The sequence below is a fragment of the Platichthys flesus genome, chromosome 2 (assembly GCF_949316205.1).
Source record: "Platichthys flesus chromosome 2, fPlaFle2.1, whole genome shotgun sequence".
Taxonomy (NCBI): domain Eukaryota; kingdom Metazoa; phylum Chordata; class Actinopteri; order Pleuronectiformes; family Pleuronectidae; genus Platichthys; species Platichthys flesus.
In genome coordinates, this window is record NC_084946.1 from 21,642,639 (window position 1) to 21,662,582 (window position 19,944).

The window sequence follows — 19,944 nt, forward strand, 5'->3', positions numbered from 1 at the left end:
GCTGAAGGATCCAGACTTTTCATTTCTATTCAGAGCTCGTCCTTTCTCTACCTGAAACTCTTACAAAAGGGAAACAAAAGCACAAACAGACACTTTTCTTGAGCTCCGTGTGCAGCCTCAGAAGCGTTCACAGTAAATTGGATGCATGCAGCATCCCCAAGGCCAATCTGTATGCTGCAGTGCACGGCTGTTACGTTTGTGTTGCAACAGCTTCCGACCTGGGAGAAAGAGTGAGATGGATTTACGGCTGCGAGGTGATGAATCCTTTTCATGTACACTTTTATTATTAGTTCACCTCATCTGACCTCAAAGAATCGCTGACTCAAAGGCTCACAACCCATTGATATGCAACATGGGAGAAAAGCACCGGTGTGTCCTCCTCAGAGGTGTCGTGTTTGATTCACACGAAAATAAATACTTTTCAAATGCAGTTATTTCAAAGCACTGCAGGAAATTCCTACAGAGCAATACCAGCTAATATATATATATATATATATATATATATTTATATATATTTAATCAAACCAGATACGAGGTTGAACCCAAAGTGCTTGCTTGAGGAAAGTCATCACCCGACTCTTCTGAGCGTTTTATCTCGGGGTTGGGGTTCGGCCAGAAGGTTCTGAGTTCAAACCCCATTTAAAGTGAATGGGATCTGGTGTTTGGTGCTCCGCAGGTGTACGTGCAGAGGGTCTTTAGAGGAGCCACATTCAACCACACAGGGCCTGGACAGCTAAGGGATGAGCTAACACTCACTATGCATATGTTAAAATATCACCTACTGAGCTGTTAGGTCTTACCTTAACGTGAATTTAACAATACTCCTGTTGCACTACAAGATTAGTTTTTTTTTTTTGAGAAAATGTTTTAGCGGCTTGCACAGTTTGTTGTATCTCTGGTGTTCTTTCCCTAACAATGCAATTTAATAAATCTGCCAGTATGACCAACACTGAGCTGATAACTGGAAGTAGCCAATCAGGGATCACCAGCAGATATTAGAGTCCACCATGCAGCGGAGGTTGGGGACGTCTCGGCATGGATACCAAGCGTCTCTGCCTGTAGTTGGTAATATAACTTTTTCATTTCTGGCCTTCTCTATTCTTTACTCTGCTTCTTCAACATGCATTCAATTGCAGGGAGCTGATATTCCTTCATACTGCTGTATTTGACATGTATCCGTCATGGATCAACCTAAAACAGGCAGGAACTCTGAGGAGAGCTGTAGATTCAGGTCCATCCCTTTACACTTTGTGATTTAATAGTTATTACGATCAAAATGACTGATTAAAGCATCTTGAGATTTCTTCTACCCAAGAAAAAAATCTTGTAACTGATGAACGGGGGACATTTCTGAGATTTGACGAGAAAATGAAAAATTGCAAAGAGGAAAGGAGCGGCTCCCTGATGATGCTTTCATTTTGCTTCACTGGTCGCTGGGTTCCTCTCTCCCCTATTATTTCCCATCCTCCCACGCCTCCTCCATATGTGACTTCAATATCACCCCCCCCCCCCCCCACCCACACCTACACAGACACACACGTATGTACAGATACCAACACCAAGCTGAAATTGCCATTTGACAACAGCCCTCAGCTGCTCTGTATTCACTGCTTTTCCCAACTGTCTTGTGTTTCTTTCTAGTTTACTATAAATAATAGAATTGATAGAATAAAAAACACAGAACAATGTAGTGTTATCCGTGAAGACAGACGATTCAAGGGGCATCTTTCACTCGCTAAAACCAACAATCAGGAGCTTTAATGATTTATTAAAGTTGCTTTTTCTGTCTGTTTACAAGTATTCGGGAGTTTAAGGCCAAACCAAAGCACAACAAAAAACTCTCAATATGTACAGGGGCAATGAGATCTACCAGGATTCAAACAAATACATTATACATGAAATATATTTTCTCTATAGCGATACAATGAAATCTCCTCTACACTCACATGTTTAGAGACACTTTTACATTTGAAGAATGAGGAGAGGAAACTGACAGAAATAAATAACAACTATACATATCAATATTGTAGATATAGATGGGGCAGGTGTAGCTTTTATAATAACAGCTTATTTTATTTTTTTTGTCACGTAACTAAATGAAAAACAGTTCTACATTATAATACAACATGTACAGCCAGGCTTTAAAGGAACGATTCCTGAAAGCTCTTGTGATCAGCATGCATGATTAGGCCGCAGTAACCCTTCATCACCTCTGCCTCCCCCCCCACCACGTTAATAGCATTCATCTGTAAACAACTCGTCACGAGCCTCAAACACTTACAACATAACACAACTCGTGATTTTCATTCCCAATGTAAGTTTGCTCTGACCGCCTCTGCTAGTGTTTCGGTTGTTCTCCGCTGGAATTAACAGGCGAACGCCGCGAGAGACGGGAGGACGGAGCACAAGTTTCTATGGGTAGGAGGATAAATAAAGGAAAATAAACCGGCTGTTGCAATGCAGAGAATCGGTCACTTTGAAGTCTTTAGATCGCCTATAGGGTGGATCCCCCTGTTTGATACAAGCGGCACAATAACGAGCAGTCGAAGACAAGAGGAGTGATAAGAGATGCTGCTGGAGGAAGCCGGGTGACGCCATCGTCTCTGTCTCCTGTTGCTTCAAACACACATATGTGTTTTGAGTTGTACTGTGTGCGTGCATGTGTGCGTGCATGTGTGCGTGTATGCGGGTGGGGGTGGGTTGCAGCGCCTGTGCGTCTTCGTCCATGTGAGCAGTGTAGACAGTGGATAGGCCATTCTGGATTCAGTTGTTAGTCATGATCCACCAGGAAGCTGTGGAAAACACACACAGAGACAAAGTTAGGTCACCTCACGCTGATCTGACCAATGTACGCCTGCATTTGAAAATCCATAATTAACATTTTATAAGGCACCAATCCATATCCATCAGCCAGATTAGAAATATGTCAGGGATGTATGCCATTTTGGGACAGCAGCAAATTAAAACAACGTATCTGCAAGAGAAATCAGGTTATGCATTTGGGCCATAAAGTTGTGTTAGTGTGTGTGTTTTGTGTGTGTGTGTGTGTGTGTGTGTGTCTGATGGCAGGTGAAGATGTGTTTTAAGGTTTTTTAAGTTTTAGGTTAAGGTTAGGCTGAATGTTACGTTTACACAACTTTTAACTATGGTTAAGGTTAGAGTAGGTGCGTGTGTGCGTGTGTGTGCATGTGTGTGTGTGTGTGTGTCTGATGGCAGATGAAGATGGGTTTTAACTTTAGACTGAATGTTAGGTTCACGCAACTATTAACTATGAATAAGGTTAGAGTAGGTGAGTGTGTGTGTGTGTGTGTGTGTGTTTGCACTTGTTCTATTGTTCCACATCTTTTCTAGAGAGTGATATCAAGCCCAGCTGGACAGGATAACCATGTCTGTAAAACACGTGTTGATGCTAAGCTCCTCCCGGGGCAAAAGAAGAGAAGAGTACGAGGGCAGCGTTCAGTGACAGTCAGTGACACGGACAGAAATAGCCGCAGGTGGAAGCAGCAGAATACAGTTTTATTTGTTTTTCTATTATTGATTCCGGCGTCGACTGCTTCCTGTGCTTCTGACGTGCACATCATAAACCACCCTTCGTCTTCCTCCCGGTATCAGAGCAGCTCGGCCTCGCCTCTATCCTCAGCAGCCGAATGCGTCTGACAGTCAGGGCAAGGAAACGCTGCTAATGGCCTCTTTCTTTGAGGAAACACACGGCAGCGTCTCAATACAAACAGATGAGCTGTGATACACAGAGCAAATCAACAGATATTTAACTGAAAATACTGTTTGTAAAAACACAGCATGCAGCCGGATGATTTTAATACCAAACAAACCTGTGTTCATCTGATAATGGGCAATGAAGAAATATTCAAAAAGCTAATTTTTTCCAAGGAAAATAATCAAGAAATAACCATTGCTAGTTATTTCTTGATTCCAGGCTTTTTTCTTGATTCAAAGCTTATTTTAATCATTTTTTTAATGTTCTAAAATAAAACACACACTCACTCTCAGACACACACAAACACACATTCACACTGAACTCTTGTAATTATCCTCACGAAGCACTTTTCAATTACTTCAGTTAGGTTATTCTTTTTACTCAAGGTCCAACTTTGAGTCTCTGTTTTCCAATTTGTTTCCGTGCTGCCTGTTTATAACTGGACCCACTTCTGATTCCCTTGTTTGATTGAAACCATCAGCATACGAACTCTACATGTGAGTCACGTACGCAAAACTAAACAACTACGCACAGTAACCTCGCAACTCCTGCAGCCCACACGGCGGATCCACCGTCTCTGCAGCGGACGCAAAGAGGCGTAAATAATAATCAACGCAACATGATTCTGAGTCAGGCTTTTGACAAACTAATCAAACGTCAAGAGTGAGAGAGTGAAGTGAAGACGGTCGAGTGGCAGTGATTCACACCACCCTCCCTGCTGAGGACTCAACGACCCGATGACGAGCAGACGAGCTGCCTGCGTCAGATGTTCAGTCACGTTGCCAAGAATACGGCTCCTGTCTCAACTTGCAAATGTAAAAGGATATATTTAGATATATAAGATATTCTATATCCTGTGCTTTTGTGTGTAGGACCTACAGATACAAACATCTCTAATCGGAGCCACTAAACATGATAGGTGGTAAACTTGTTTTAAAGACTTCTTCAGGCTCAGTAACCAAACCACAGTGAGTTGTTGTCAGGGGGCCCAGACGTCTGCAGACACTCTGAGTCTTCCACCAATGGGAGGTTCTAGTGCATCTGAGCATCAGTTAACAGTTTGGTGTGACGCAGAGGAACTTTCTCAAGCTGTGGTTTTGTGTTTTGTGAAACTTCATCAGTGCTGTTCCAATTAAAAGCTGCGGTTTAATAGTTTTTGATTTGCTCAGGACAGTTTGGACATTCAAACAACAGCGCTGCCCCCTGTGGACTCTGTGTTTTTTTTACATGAACAACTATATCGTAGATGATTCAACGAAAATATATAGATGATTATATATGAACAGAAATTAACAGAGGAGTCCATTCTGAATTTAATTCAATTTTTTTTTCTTTTAACGTACAGACTGGATATTCATCTTCATCTAGAGAGGGGCTCCACTCATGTACACAACTGACCAGAGGATTGTGTTGTGTGGCTCGTTTAGTCTGAAGAAACGAACCCTGAAGATATTCTTGGTCCAGCCCTTTCCATCAAACCACACACCGCTTACGTAAAGACATTTACAGTTGTCACCATGGCTACTGTGGATAATTGGTATATTACTGAAACACACACTTTTCAGAGCATGGACTAATATGAGCACTGACAGGTTGGATAACATGTCATTAGGCACTTTCAGGGACGCTGTGGATCCCTGACACGGACACCAACATCCTTATCCTTTTAGACTCTGCTGCCTACAAAGGCTTTTCTACAGATATTCTTCAAAAGAAGAGGAATTACTGTTGACACTGAGGAGAAGCACGGTTCTGTTTGTGTGACCTGGCGACGTGTGATCACAAACGACTCTGACAGCGCTGGGAAAAACGTAAGATCTCAGAGGCGATGAGCCAGTGAGCAGACAGCGGGCGAAGAGCCAACACCCACTAAACAGGCATAAGTTTTGGGCCCTAATTTGCACAAGCATACAAGCAAAGAGTGGACTCATGAGTCATACATGAACAAAAAATCTGAAATGTCACAATGTGGTCTTTGATTAAAATATCAGGGCATTTCTACACAGAGATTCAACATCAACGCACCAAGAGGAGGACATCAGCGGACATTTTGTACCCCATGTCATCAAACATGGGGTAAATGATGACATTGCGATTCGAATTTGAATTTAGGTGCTTGCGGACACTTGTATGACAACAAGGGTTGCAAAATTCCGGGAATATTTGAATATAAGTTGGAAACTTTCCATGGGAATTAACGGGAATATACAGGAATATACAGGAATAAACTGGATATTTTGTGGGTAATTTATACTAACTGTATTTACCTTGTAATATACTGACATAAATATAAACATTTTGTTTTGTCTAAGGTGATTTGAGCCCTGAGGAAACTTTGGGCACTTGACATATTTTTTTTTTCTCCAAAATTTCCCAAAATTCCCAGGCTCAATATTCCCTTGGAAAGTTTCCAGAAAGTTTCCGGCAATTTACCGGAAATTGTTCCGCCTCTTTGCAGCCCTAATGACGCCACAGGAGCAGTATGGAGGCAATTTATGTTTTTTCTGTATATTAGTGGAGTCAAACACTTCACCCACCCCCACTGCATCGGCATAGTGGTCAGTAGATAATGAGGGACTTTTCATTTTTCTTTGAACCATCCCTTTAAGAACACCGTTGTTGCTATTTGATGCACATGAACGACACACACAATGAGGGACACACGTGTACAAACCTGGAAGCAACATAGTAGAGACGACTTCAGTGTCCTCTAACATGTCGATGATGCAGCGCTGGAAATCCTTACTGCTGTTGGACTGCAGGTAGCTGCAGACACAGACCGCAACAAGAAGGAAAACAGAGTCAAGAGAAAAAGAAAAGTTTGAGAAAACTAACCCAGGCTTTAACTTTGTCAAATATCTATGTTTTTTTAGGGGGAATCACTGGGCTTGAAGTTGTTTATTTTATTGTAGGCAGTAAAATCTATATTCTGTCTAAGAGACGGTTGTGCAGTGAGCTCATCACAAAGCAAAGAGAATTTCAAAAATCGATATGTTATCGATATCGATATGACTTTTGATAGATTTTTTTGTTTCCATAACATTTTTAGACATTCTGCGCAAAATATTACAAATGCTAGGTTAATATATTCATTGATACACAGTGTGTTATTGGGAAAGATAAAATGTTAAACAGTTAAGGCTGCACCCGTGTGTTTGTGTGTGTGTGTGTGTGTGTGTGTGTGTGTGTGTGTGTGAGATCTGAGAGATGGGCCATCTGCTCATCTTTACTTGTGGGGAACATTTCAATCAAGAAGTTTAGAGTGCCAAACAGACAATGCCAACATCTGACACATACACACACACACACACACACACACACACACACACACACAGGCACCATACTGACCTCATCCAGGAGATGCGATCTTGCCAGAACTCATACATTATGTAACATGACTTTCCCGGTAGCTTCTGAACAGACACACTGACAGAAGGAAGGAGAAGGAGAGTAGAGAAGGGCCAGGAGAGAGAGACAGAGAGAGAGAGAGAGAGAGAGAGAGAGAGAGAGAGACAGAGAGAGAGAGAGAGAGAGAGAGGGAGAGAGTTAGATCTCGATAAATAAAATGATAAAGGTTTTTATGAGATATACAGATATGTTTTAGAACTAAGAGTGACAGCAACAGAGCAGTGAAATAAAACCAATAGTCATTATAGAGACGTGTTAACTGACATTACTGTTCTAACTTCATCAGGAGACGATCTGCCTCCAGTCACAGGATGATTGATGAGAAAACGATGATGGGATTTCCTAATTAACTGTATTTCTTCAGCTCTGACAATTCAAACCCTTCAGGGCTGACAAAGTCGTCTCAGCAGCAGAGCAAAAGTTAGACAGCCTCTCTGCCTGAAAGCAAATGAAGACACTCACTGCAGGTTGTCAGATTGAGCTGAGGTGGCATCAATGTAGCTTTTCACAACTTTCTGGAGGTTGTCCTGATCTCCGTCAGTCACAGACAGCTGCCTGTGAACCAGCAGGATGTTCTAGAGAGACGAGAGAGAGAGAGAGAGAGAGAGAGACAGAGAGAGAGAGAGAGAGAGAGAGAGCGAGAGCGAGAGAGGGGGGAGAAGGGGATGAGAATAGATGACAGGCTGTCAAGAGGAAGAACAGGTTTATATCTGGTACATTTGTGTGTGTGTATAGATGTGTGTGTGTGTGTGTGTGTGGCTTTAGGAAACAACACAGCACAACTACAGCCTCACTCAAACTCACTAATGATATAATAGACTGGCTGGATCAAAAGAAAGTGTGCACAGCTCTCTTTGTTGACCTTTCTAAGGCCTTTGACACAGTGGACCATTCCATTCTGAAGCAACGCCTGCTTGATATAGGTTTATCTGAGCAGGCTGTTGGCTGGTTTAATAATTATCTGTCTAATAGAAAACAATGTGTTTGTTTTGAAGGCAGCTCATCCACACTGTTAAATGTCTCTACTGGTGTGCCACAGGGCTCAGTTCTTGGCCCGACTCTGTTTGTTATTTATGTAAATACATTGGGCAGTAACCCAAAAAAAATTTCATTTTTATGCTGATGACACAGTTATATACTGTTGTGGCACCACTCTTGCCGAAGCCCTTGGCAACTTACAAATTGCTTTTAACCTTGTGGAAAATCAGCTCATTGAACTAAGACTTGTCTTGAATGCCGCCAAAACCAAACTGATGATATTTTCCAATGGCAGAAAAGTGCCTGTGTCTCCACCCAGCATTTTGTCATTGCAAGGGTATGAAATTGAACTTGTGAACTGTTACAAGTATCTCGGCATTTTAATTGATGATCGACTTTCTTTTAAACCACATGTAGAAAATCTGGTAAAAATATTAAGAGTGAAACTGGGATTCTTCTTCCGTCACAAATCTTGTTTTTCTTTTTTTACCAGAAAAAAGTTGATTGCTACCACTTTCCTCCCTGTACTTGATTACAGTGATCTCTTATGTATGAATGCCCCAGCAAACTGTCTGCGTTCTCTAGACATTGTATATCATGGTGCCTTAAGGTTTGTCACTGGTTGTAAAGCTCTCACTCACCGCTGCATCTTATATGCTCGAGTTGAGTGGCCATCTCTGGCAGCACGCCGCCTTATACATGGCATATTTTTATTTATAAAGCTATCTTGGGTCTGCTCCCCCACTACTTATGTAAGTACATCTTTAAATCCCATAGCAATTACTGCTTACGTTCAAATTAGCTTTATTTATTAATTATGCCCAAAGTAAACACTGAATTTGACAAGCACTGTTTTAAGGTCGCTGCACCTGCTGCTTGGAATGTACTGCAAAAAACCCTAAAGTTAAAGGAGCTCATAAACCTTGACACTTTGAAGACTCGTGCGAGAGAAATTGGAATCGGCTTCATACCACACTTGTTCTTGTTTTGGTGGGAATCCGGAGCTTTAGTCCTGTTGCCTTATCTTAAGGGAACAGGGAACTTATCTTATTTGATATGTGTTATGTGATCTGTGTGTGTCTTGTGACTGTTTGACATTTTGTATGCTGCTGTCTTGGCCAGGCTTCCCTTGGAAAAGAGGTCATTGTATCTCAACGGGACCGACCTGGTTAAATAAAGGCAAATAAAAAAAAAAAAAAAATGTGTGTGTGTGTGTGTGGTAAAGACAATTCTGGGACTTCTACATTTTATGTTATTAATTCTAAAGAATCATAAATCATTCATCAGGTGAATCACCAGGCGATTCCCACTCTGTGGTGACTTACAGACTTGTATGTGTTGGCCAGCTTGTCCTCCTTCAGTGGCTCCAGCTTGGGACTCTAGAATCAAAAGGTAACAGACATTGAAAGTAAAGTTTGCAGATCAATGCAGTGTTTTAAAGGTTCTGTGTGTAGAATTGAGGGACATCTAGTGGCGAAGTTGCATTATATCTGAACACCCCCTCACCTCACCCTCCCCTTCCAAACATGAGAGAGAACCTGTGGTAACCTTCAGTTGTCATACAAACTCAAAAGCTGTTTAGTTTGTCCAGTTTGGGCTACTGTATAAACATGGCGGCCTCTGTAGAGAGGACCCGCTCCCTCTAAATATAAAGTATTTAAAAATAAACAACTGATTCTAGGGTAAAGAAAACAACAATTCGTACAATTTAGCTGATTTCTGCCAATACATCTCTTTCACCTTCATCTAACACGCTGAACCTTTAAACCAGTAACAGGTTTTAATGCTGTGGTAGACTTGTGTATTTTTTATCTCCAAAGTATAAAAGTAGGAAGTTTTACTGATTGTTCAGAATGTGCTCTTACAACAGAGGCCCCAGAAAAACACGATAAAAAACCTGCAGCCAGATTTAATGTTGTGAGTGTGTTTTAAATGACTGTCGTCCTCAGGAAGCTTATTACGACCCAGTTATTCACCGTCAGACAGTTCACAGCTGCAGCAGGAATTATACGGAGCAAAGGAGGGAGTCAGGTGATGTATTATAAACATGTCCATGTTTCATGGAGGTTAAAATGGATGGGTACAAAACAATCCTGTAATAAGACACAGGACAAGTTTTTTGGTTTTTATTCTCCACCATTCTACAACCTTTAAGGTCTGTTTGAAAGTGTTAATATGAAAACAAAGGTCTGTCTGCCACTGAAAAGCATTGGATTGTATCCATGTGTTGGAACCATGACTGAATAAAAGATGAAAGTGTCAAATTTAGAAATGAAGCTGAAATGTCTGGGATACAGGCGCTGCCTCGGTCTCAGCTGCCATTCATGACATTTCACTCAGTTTAAAAAGCATCAAATAACTTTTTTAAACCAAACTCATCAGGTAATTTCACACTTGAACATAGTTGTGAAACCATTTTGAGATATAATGTATTTGACATGCTTCGACTTTTTTGTTTGGCCCAAGTCCCGTCCACTAACATGGAGGAGACAGGGTTTATGACCTATACTGTAACCAGCCACCAGGTATCGATCAAGATGCTTTGGCTTCACTCTTAGGCTGCAGACATTTCATCTATCTTTATATACTCTCCATGGTTGGGACAAGTGAACGTTTATTTGCATACAAAATTCACCGGGCTTTTTAAAGAGCCACAAGACACAGAAACTAAATAAACTAAAGACTCAGTTATCTTCGCCTGTGTTTAGGTTTCAGGCGGAAGACAAACAAAAAAAACGAAAAACAACAAAACTGGATTATGAATGTGGAGTATAGTGATATTTCTTTCTCTTGGGCTGTTGGTATATAATATCTGACGTTTTAATAAGCTTGATTTAAATTCCTGACCAGGAAATAAAGGTAACATCCATTCATTCGGAAAGGTTACTGTGTTTTTATAGCTGAGAAGGGAAGTGGATGGTTCTGAGGCGAAGGCAACATTACCGGGATTGTGTGTGTGTCTGTGTGTGTGTGTGTGTGTGTGTGGGTGTGTGCGTGTGTGTGTGTGTGTGTACTTGTATCTTTGCGAGGACCATTTGGAGGTCAAGCCAACGATTGTCCCCATCATGATAGAAGTACAAGGTCCAGTGAGGACATTTAGGGACATTTCAAATCCCTGCTTGGGGCATTTCTGTGCTGCTGGTTAAGCTTAGTTGCAAGATGGGAACTGTGGTTAGTCAAGACTAGGTTTTGGCAAGAATTGGTCATTCTTAGTGTTATGGATAAGATTTTTTTGTTAGGTTGGCAAAAATAGCTGAAACTCATTGGAGTGTCCTATAGGAGGGAAGGGGGGTGGGGTGATGATCTGCATCCCTCGCATCATGTTCATCCCCTTCCTCACACAAGCGTAGGTAATTCACAGGACTCAGGTAGAGTTTGCATTCTTTGACCACAAATAACCAAGTTGTTGATGTCTACATTGGAGGCCAGTAAGATTCACAATCCAAAATAAATTCCAATTTCTTTGAAAAAAACAAACAGTGAAGAGACCTCAGCAGGACCAGATCTATACAAGTGACTATTTTTATTCTCAATAACAAACGGTGCAGAAGCAAAGACTTAGACAAACAAACCTACACTTTGTGTTAAGTTTGTGTGTTCACGTGTGTGGTGTACAATAAATCATGTCAAAAAGCAATCATTCCGTCTCTGGCTTGGTGTGGGAGAGCCCCGTGGCAAGCACCACCGCCTCACTGACATTTGAAAGTGAAGCTATTGGAGTAACGTCATCCAACTATAATCTCCGGAAGAAGGAAGAGATGTCTGCTCTTAAAGAGGTGAAGAAGCCAGGCTTTTTGCACAGGCGTCTTCTCAAAATGGAGCTTATTGATAACTCAAGTTCTGGCTCTCTTCCAAGAAGGGAACACAACAGCATCTCTGGACAAGGCCACTTCTTACACAGCTCCTTGAAAATGGCCTTGTCAAGGATTGTTTTAAGGTTGAGAGTTAAGTCAATGTCCTTGACCTCGGCCCAGACTCTCTCCAGCAGTCGACGCCTTGTGTCATCATCAGTAGAGTACGTCACCGCCTTTTCATAGATTAGTGTGATGAGCTTGTCCAAGAGAACACTGATATACTTTTTGTATTCGACCTCTGCCTGGATCTTTTCAGTCTTGGCGCTCCTGTCTGATGAGGCTGAGTTCTCATGTTCTTTGCTGACCTATGATGATATTTTCTGCTTAGATCGTTTCTTCCCTCTGCTGCTGAACTCTGATGAAGATGACGACTGCACTGATCTTTTCTCTTCAATGCTGCTGACCACTGATGAAGATGACGACTGATCTGATCTTTTCTCTTCAATGCTGCTGACCACTGATGAAGATGACGACTGATCTGATATTTCCTCTTCAATGCTGCTGACCAATGATGAAGATGACGACTGCTCTGATCTTTGCTCTTCAATGCTGTTGACCAATGATGAAGATGACGACTGCTCTGATTTTTTATCTTCAATGCTGTTGACCTCAAATGATGATGACTTCTTCTTTTTTTCCAGTGAGTCCATGGTCATTAAAGCGTCTGACACTCTGTTTGTGTAGCGGTTAACTTGATTGTTCAGCCACCAGCTTATCAAGGACAAAAAACAAAACACCCTGGTCTGAATGTCTGCGTATGTGCCCCTGTGTGAAGTGGGAACACAAACCTGTTTCACTGGACCTGAACCCATGTCTGAGTTCCTGCCAGGGCTGATGTGCGAATAGATCAGATCTGAAAGCTGTTTTGTGAATACAAGACCCTTTTCAGAGGGAGGCTTTTCCAGTGTTTGGAGTGAAGAACTTTCATTTCCACCTCCTGGCTTCTCCTTCTCCAGAAGCACAGCGTCAATGCTAGCAATCAATGACTGCATCGCCTTCCTGCTAGTGACTTTGGGATTGCCATCGAATTTTTGCGCGACCTGTGACAGTATTTGCAGCGTCCCGCCTTTCATAAAAGTCGTTATGAAAAGTCGATTTATCTTTCTCATTCCACTACCGATTGAGAAGGTTGGCTCTGGAGATTCCTCTCCATTTGTGCTTTCCTCACTGATTGACTCAATTAGTTCATCTAAAGCCATATCAATCTCTGGAGAAAACAATGAATTGAGAGAGAGGCTGTCATTGAACTCATTAAAGAAGGCTCTGATGTCAGTCAAACCACTGTTGATCGTTTCCTGGACAAGCCCCTTCACACTGTTCATACTGCTTGCAGTTGAACCTCCCTCTGAGGGACTGCCCGACTTGGAGCTTACTAGTGAAGAGTAGGAGCTTGAAGAAGTCACCAGAATGGAATCATCTGAAGAGTCCTGGTCCTCGGAGGAAATGGCCCAACTTTGCTTGCGCGATTGACACTTGACCAATTGTTTGGTTTGTGGGGCTGTCTTTAACGTCTCAAAGGCATAGCTGATCATCTTCTGGACGTGAGCGGGGTTAATGAGGCGGGTTGGTATGGGCTTCTCAGAGCTCAAACAGGTGGCGCTTGCAGACAAGGTGGAGTTGACAGTCTCTGTCACCTCCTCTACAAACAAGTCTGTGAGGTTATCCAAACTCCCAGACATGGTTGTGCTGCCTGGTAAAAGCCTGTTCTTGAGACTGTTGCCCAGAATGGACCGAACTGTTTCCTAAGACACGGGTGCACAGGGACGTTGCTTTACGAAAGGTGTTTTCCATAGAAAATCTCTTAGCTTCCTTGTTCTACCAATTGGCTGGTTGGCGCAGACTGAATCTTCAGTTTTTATTAAAGGAATTTAAGCAAAGGGGGTTAAGGAATTGAAGCCAAGGGGGTTTAAGGAAGTGCAGCAAAGGAAACTCTGATGCAACAATAGGCCACACCCCTCAATTTTGACTGTAACATAGTAACCGTTGGTAGGCAGACAAAAATTCATTAAACTATTATATCCATTAGTCTGGTATAAGGCTTTTGTTTCATAGACCATATGTGTGCTTGCTCTTTCCACTTGGATCAACCTTTTATTTCTTTTTTTATACAACCATGGCAGAAAAGTCTGAAGTCCGGCAAACAATATTCAAATCTTGCCAGACAACTAAAACAAAATTTATAAAAAGACAAAACACAATAGACAACACAACAAAACAAAAACATTATCAACCTCCTAGGAATTATACTTATAGTTATCTTCTGGGGTAACATCGTCAAAGTCCCTTTCCCAACATATTTGGAGGCCCTCCAACTTTGGAAATTGTGTATAAATATAATCATAGAATTGAGATGCTCCCTTATTTTTGTGCTCCATCTTAAGCGAGAGATCTTCAATTCCAGTTTTGAAAATGTGTTGATTTGAAATACAGCAATGCCTAATTTGATAACCAATGCCTAGCTACACTGAGTGGACCTAATGCAGACCCATACAAAATGCCATATATCATATAAATATTGTACATTTCCTAAAGGTAGGATATGCTATAGGGCTGTTTGTGTTGGAATGTATTAGTTTTAGCTTGGTGTTCCTAATAAACTGCTTCATTTGGTTCCTTATATAATATGTTAAGGCCGAATTAGACTTGTGTTGCACGGACGAACGCATGCACGCAAGACACGCAACACGCCCCTTTCGTGCCCTCTGGCGTCTTGCATGCGTCCGTCGATTTTTCTAACTACACGACAAAGCGACGCAAGCCTCACGCAGCCCGCAAGGCTTGTGATTGGTCGGCTGACCATTCCCGTCCGGAGTCTAGTTTCCGGTTTCATGCACCACAATACGCAGAAATCACGGACGATTTAGAAGAACGAATAGGGACCAAATAGATGAGCACTTGGCAGAAGAGATCCGAAAGTATGACCACTTGTATAACCCTTCACTGACTGGCCGATTTGTCCGTCAGATATAGGCTATGAGGAGCCGGAGTGGCGATGTAAATAAACATTCGACGAAGAAGAAGACGTCTCTTCTTTGTGTGTTTTGTTTTCGAAAAAAAAAGTGTTCTGGCGGTGAACTGTGTTGCAACACGCGCAACACGTGAGTGAAGCATGAACCAAAACGAGTCCGTCGATGCAGCTGCTTGGCCTTCCGCGGTTGCAGTCGCAGGACTATAATTCAGCCTTTACCCTTAGAAAAACCAATGACTTGAGATAAATTGTGGATCAAATTCACATATTGAATGTGATGAATGTCTGATCTGTGTCGGCACCGGGTTGGGATGTGCAATTTGGTTTTATAGTTTGTATTAAGCATGTATTAAACAAAGAACTTTGTCAACTTCAAAAACACCTGTTTTCTATTGCTCTTTTCAAAATGTCAGTTTTTACTATGTATGACTGAGAAAGGAATTGTCTTCTTTATCATTCCTGTGTATGCTGAGTGAATATTAAAGAAGTGACACTAAATTGTATTTTGATTGTGTTGCAAGTTGATTTTTGCGCACCAGCACACATGCCAAGAAGTTAAAAGCTGAACAATACGAACAGAAATATCAGTAGTGGCATATGTACCAAAAAGTGGCCTACTATAAGCTGAAGAGCAGGTTCACACTGAACACATGGTGAACTTTATGCTGCCTGTACATTCTCAAACAATAAACCTTTATGGTTTTCACATTCTATTGGCCAGGTATACAGTATCCTAAGCATCCAAGTTTAGATTTAAAGATGGACAAATAATTACATTAGTACAAAAACTAATGCAAGTACCATAACTATTTACATTATACTTATCAACCATTTGCTCACTTCAACATAAAATTCATTGGTTTGAATTAATATCTAACTTAAAGTTGAAAAAAAGTAGACAAATTTAAGTGAAAAATATGTGTGTGTGTGTGTGTGTTTGTGTGTGCGTGTGTGAGTGTATGTGTGTGTGTGTGTGTGTATGTCCAATTTGTGTGCATCGAGGTGAGGGGATGGATTTTGCTCCAGGCTATGAATTGCTTTGATATTCCACTCTGAGGTTTGAAAAAAAAAAAACGCACTGAAGGAAGACAAATGTTGTGAGGGAGAGTGAGAAGAGGTGAGAGACGAAGGAAGCTCACAAGACGGGATACACGGGAGATATTAAAGAAAAAGATGGAGAGAATGACACGGAGAATGTGGCAGGTGAGCGTGAACGAGGTGTGGGGATCATGGCATTGAGAAGTGGTCACAGGAAACAGACTGAGAGGCACAGAGGTGACCGTGACCTGAAGAGTTCCTCCTTTGTATTCAGTTCATCTATGGGGGGGTGGTGCTCTGCTCACATTGTTTTCAACGAACACTAAAAATGACATTTTTCTGTGTGGATCCTTTCAAAACCATGTGACACCAACGTGGGTCCAAAGGCGCTCAATCAAACAACAATAAACCAAACAAAATAACTGGAATGATTGCGATCAATACCAAGGAAGGTGGACCTGTCGATAAAGATGATTTAGATTGATCTCATCTGCCAGCAGCTGTTTGGCCGCTGTTGGGGAGACTCCGACTCGCAGAGCTTAACCCACGTTGTACATTCATCATTTAGACACAAATGTAATAGAACCTCTGAATGTGTTCAGTTTTAAAGAAACTTTGGTTCAACCGCTGTCTACGGGAACTCACTGTCACTCCCTTATTTATATATAATTTAAGTAACGGTTCTAATTTATGATATAATATAAGTTTCCAGTGAAACCCTCAAGGACAATCTCCACTCTTCAGTCGTGAGTTTAGCTTTCTGAACATCTGCTCCCCGACACATAGACTGAAGTCAGAATATCACAGACAGAAGTCTTAAAACAGAAATATACATTTATATCTCCGGCAGAAATAAATCTGTGCGCACAATTAGACACAAAGCAAAGTACCTGACACTCCAGTTTGTCCAGAAGCTGCTGCAGCCTGTTGACTTGAGAGCACCAGTTCTCTCCGTCTTCCATGTTCACACCTGAGAAAACACAACACCACATCACTGGGGGGGGGAATAAAAACAAATGTTTCTGCTACTAACTAATTCTAACAGGATTGGTGTGAAAGTAGATAATCCTCCTGATGCATACATTTCAAAGTAATGATATATAACATTTATTTTTGATTGATGGCAGGAAACCTCATTCAGTCGTGTGCAAACCGATGGATTCCATCAGCTGACAAGGCCGAGAAGGACAGACAGAGTGACGCAGAGGAGGTTTGATACCTTGTGAAAACGCTGCCTTTTTCGGAAATAATAAACTAAATATCTTTTGTGTGAAGAATGCGAGGAAATATAAAGTTATGCACATATATAATAGTTACCGTGTACTGAAAATCAGGTTTAGATTGTTTATTGTGTTCATAAAAGGACATTAAGCCCTTGATGCTGTTGAATAACAAGTTTTTTTAAGGTCTTTGGACACCCAAGGCTAGTTCCTTCATTGCAGGCTCAATATCATAAATATGTTCAGTCAATTAAATGTTTGCAGTTGACTAAAGCCCTGAGGGAACTCTCCTGTCTGCTGTAAATATGCAGATCACTGAATGTGATTCCCCCAATGTCTGATGAGAAGATGAACACCTCATTGCTTTGGTGGAAATGTGAAACTAATCCAATGATCATAATGTCAGCTATATTGATTAATAATTAATGGACACAAGTCTGCATGTAATCAAAAGCCGCCTCTCCCTGAATGCAGCCACATAAACACAGTTCAGACATTCATGAATTAATACTGAATTACAACTTCACTGTGTGACATCAATCATCATCAAAGGGGACAGAGCAGCAGCAGCATTCATTCTTACAGCTGCCACGCTTTCCATCACACATCATTCTCTATACATTATAAGGAATTCAACGTATTTGTGAAGCACTTTGTAACCTCGTTTAAATAAGGGCTATACAAATAAAGTTATTATTATATTATTATTGTCATTCTCAAGGACATAACAGCCTACAGGGGCAATTAGGGTTCCATGTCTTGCCCAAGGAAACTCCGGCATGCAGACAGGAGGAGCCAGGGATCAAATGGCTGACTGGTTAGTGGACAACCCGCTTTACCCCATGAGCCACAGCAGCCCAAAGGTTATTACGTTTACCAGGATTGATGAATACGTTTGATTTGGAATCCCTTTCAAGAACTTTGATCTGTAGCAGACGCCCTCATTCATAATGCCTATGGCTTTTGTTTGCTTTTTACATATAATGAAATTCTATGGCGCAGAGGAACAACTGGTTGATGGTTTTGTTGGTCAGTCCATTGAAAAGGTCTGAATATAATTTGTTATTTGTCTAACCTGTGGTCAAGATGCCAGAGCAGGGATCTGACGGGGACATGCACAGATTATTATGGACCCTCCGACCGCATCGCCTGCCATTCCTCTGTACTGCTGTCAGGTCGGGGGCCTTTACCTCTCTCCTGCCATGACAGCGGTGCAGACCCAGGGAGATAAACATTGGAGAGAAAAAACAGAGACTGTCAGAGACGTGAGGGGAAAGGAAATCAAACAGAAAATTGAAGATAAGGCCGGTGGGAGGAGTCACACGGGGAATGAAGAAGGACGGCATGAGATAAACCAAGGATGGAGAGAGAGAGAGAGAGAGAGAGAGAGAGACACACACACACACACACACACACACACACACACACACATACACACAAGAACCAGGGATAAAGAGGTAGAAACACTTAGTGAAGAGGCAGATACACAGTGATTAACAACACACAGGTTACTCATACAATTAAATATTCAAACACACACAGACACACACAGATATGTCAGAGATGGAAAAGAGTCTGTCCAAGGGACGTCAAGCGCTCTGTGTGACACTTGAGACACACTCACTGGGTATGTGTGTGTGTGTGTGTGTCTGTTTGTGTGTCTGCGTGCTTATTAAGGCTTGTGCAGATTTGTCTGTTCTTGTTGGCGAGTGCTTCTCTCTCCCTCCTTTTGTTGTGTCTCTGGGTGTGCACACCGTTACGTGTGTGTGTGTGTGTATGTGCGTGTGTGTGTGTGTGCGTGTGTGTGTGTGTGTGTGTGCAGCATCATGCTGACAGCGCAGAGGGAGTGCATTGCTGGGAGGTTCTCATGCTGAGAACAGCCTGGAACCCAAAGGCCACTGCAACAGCCATAAATCCACTGCATGGGAAGCACAGCAGAGAGAAATAGCCGTTTGTTGCCAACTCAATATGAATCTAATTCTGCCCGTCCCAACTCTTTCATTCTGCGTCTTTCTCTTCCCAGAATCTTTACCTGTGTGAAGCCAAAAAAGCTCCTCATCACGTCCCTTAGAAAACCCACTCCCTCCTTTCTCCAGCATCTCTTGACTTCCTGCGCCATTCTGTCATTCCTGTACTTTTTTGGGGGGGATTCATCTTTCCTATTTCTGTGAGTCACTTGTTCTCTGTTCCAGTGACACTCTTATCATCCTTGCCCCTTCTGCCCCTCCCCCTCCCCCTCCGCCTCCAGTCCCCTCTTAATAATTCACCTTGGCTATAATCGCTCCTTTATTTTCAATAATGCCAGTGTGGCACCCGGAGGAGAGAGAGAGAGAGAGGAGGCGCTGCTGAGCCCCGCCACACGCAGCGCAACAGACGATCCCTCTGCAAGTCATTGGCAAGGAAAGGGCTTCAGTCAAGAACAGTGGGGAGAGTGGCCCTGTTATTTAAAAGTTGAGACAGAGATAGATTCTTACTAATTAAATGCACGATGGATCGTTGTTATTGGTGGAATTATGTGTAGTGCACTATACTTAATACCTTTACTGATAAATTGGCTATGGATGAATTGGGCCAATAGGGACATTTTTAAATGTGCAAGTAATTGGTTTGCTCCTCAGTCCTCTGCAGACGTCAGCACGAGCCCTTCCAAAAGCTGATTTAACGACACACTGCTCGCTGAGGTTAACTCGTCTCCAAACTCCAATTTTCAGCCTGCGCAACACGTGAAGTGCAACACGTCCTCGAGCAACACAACGGGAAGCT

General features: G+C 42.0%; 1 protein-coding gene across 1 annotated transcript in view; it reads right to left on the bottom strand.

Moving 5' to 3' along the window:
- Positions 1 to 2,067: 2,067 nt before the first annotated feature.
- Positions 2,068 to 19,944, bottom strand: part of necab3 (N-terminal EF-hand calcium binding protein 3) — a 40,449-nt gene continuing 22,572 nt past the window's right edge. Inside the window, exons 7-13 of the mRNA XM_062405983.1 lie at positions 18,257 to 18,378; positions 16,852 to 16,931; positions 9,427 to 9,480; positions 7,586 to 7,698; positions 7,064 to 7,141; positions 6,390 to 6,481; positions 2,068 to 2,792 (exon numbers count right to left, since the gene is read on the bottom strand). Coding sequence (XP_062261967.1) covers positions 2,764 to 2,792; positions 6,390 to 6,481; positions 7,064 to 7,141; positions 7,586 to 7,698; positions 9,427 to 9,480; positions 16,852 to 16,931; positions 18,257 to 18,378 — 568 coding nt within the window. The 3' untranslated portion in view covers positions 2,068 to 2,763. The remainder of the gene's footprint in view (positions 2,793 to 6,389; positions 6,482 to 7,063; positions 7,142 to 7,585; positions 7,699 to 9,426; positions 9,481 to 16,851; positions 16,932 to 18,256; positions 18,379 to 19,944) is intronic.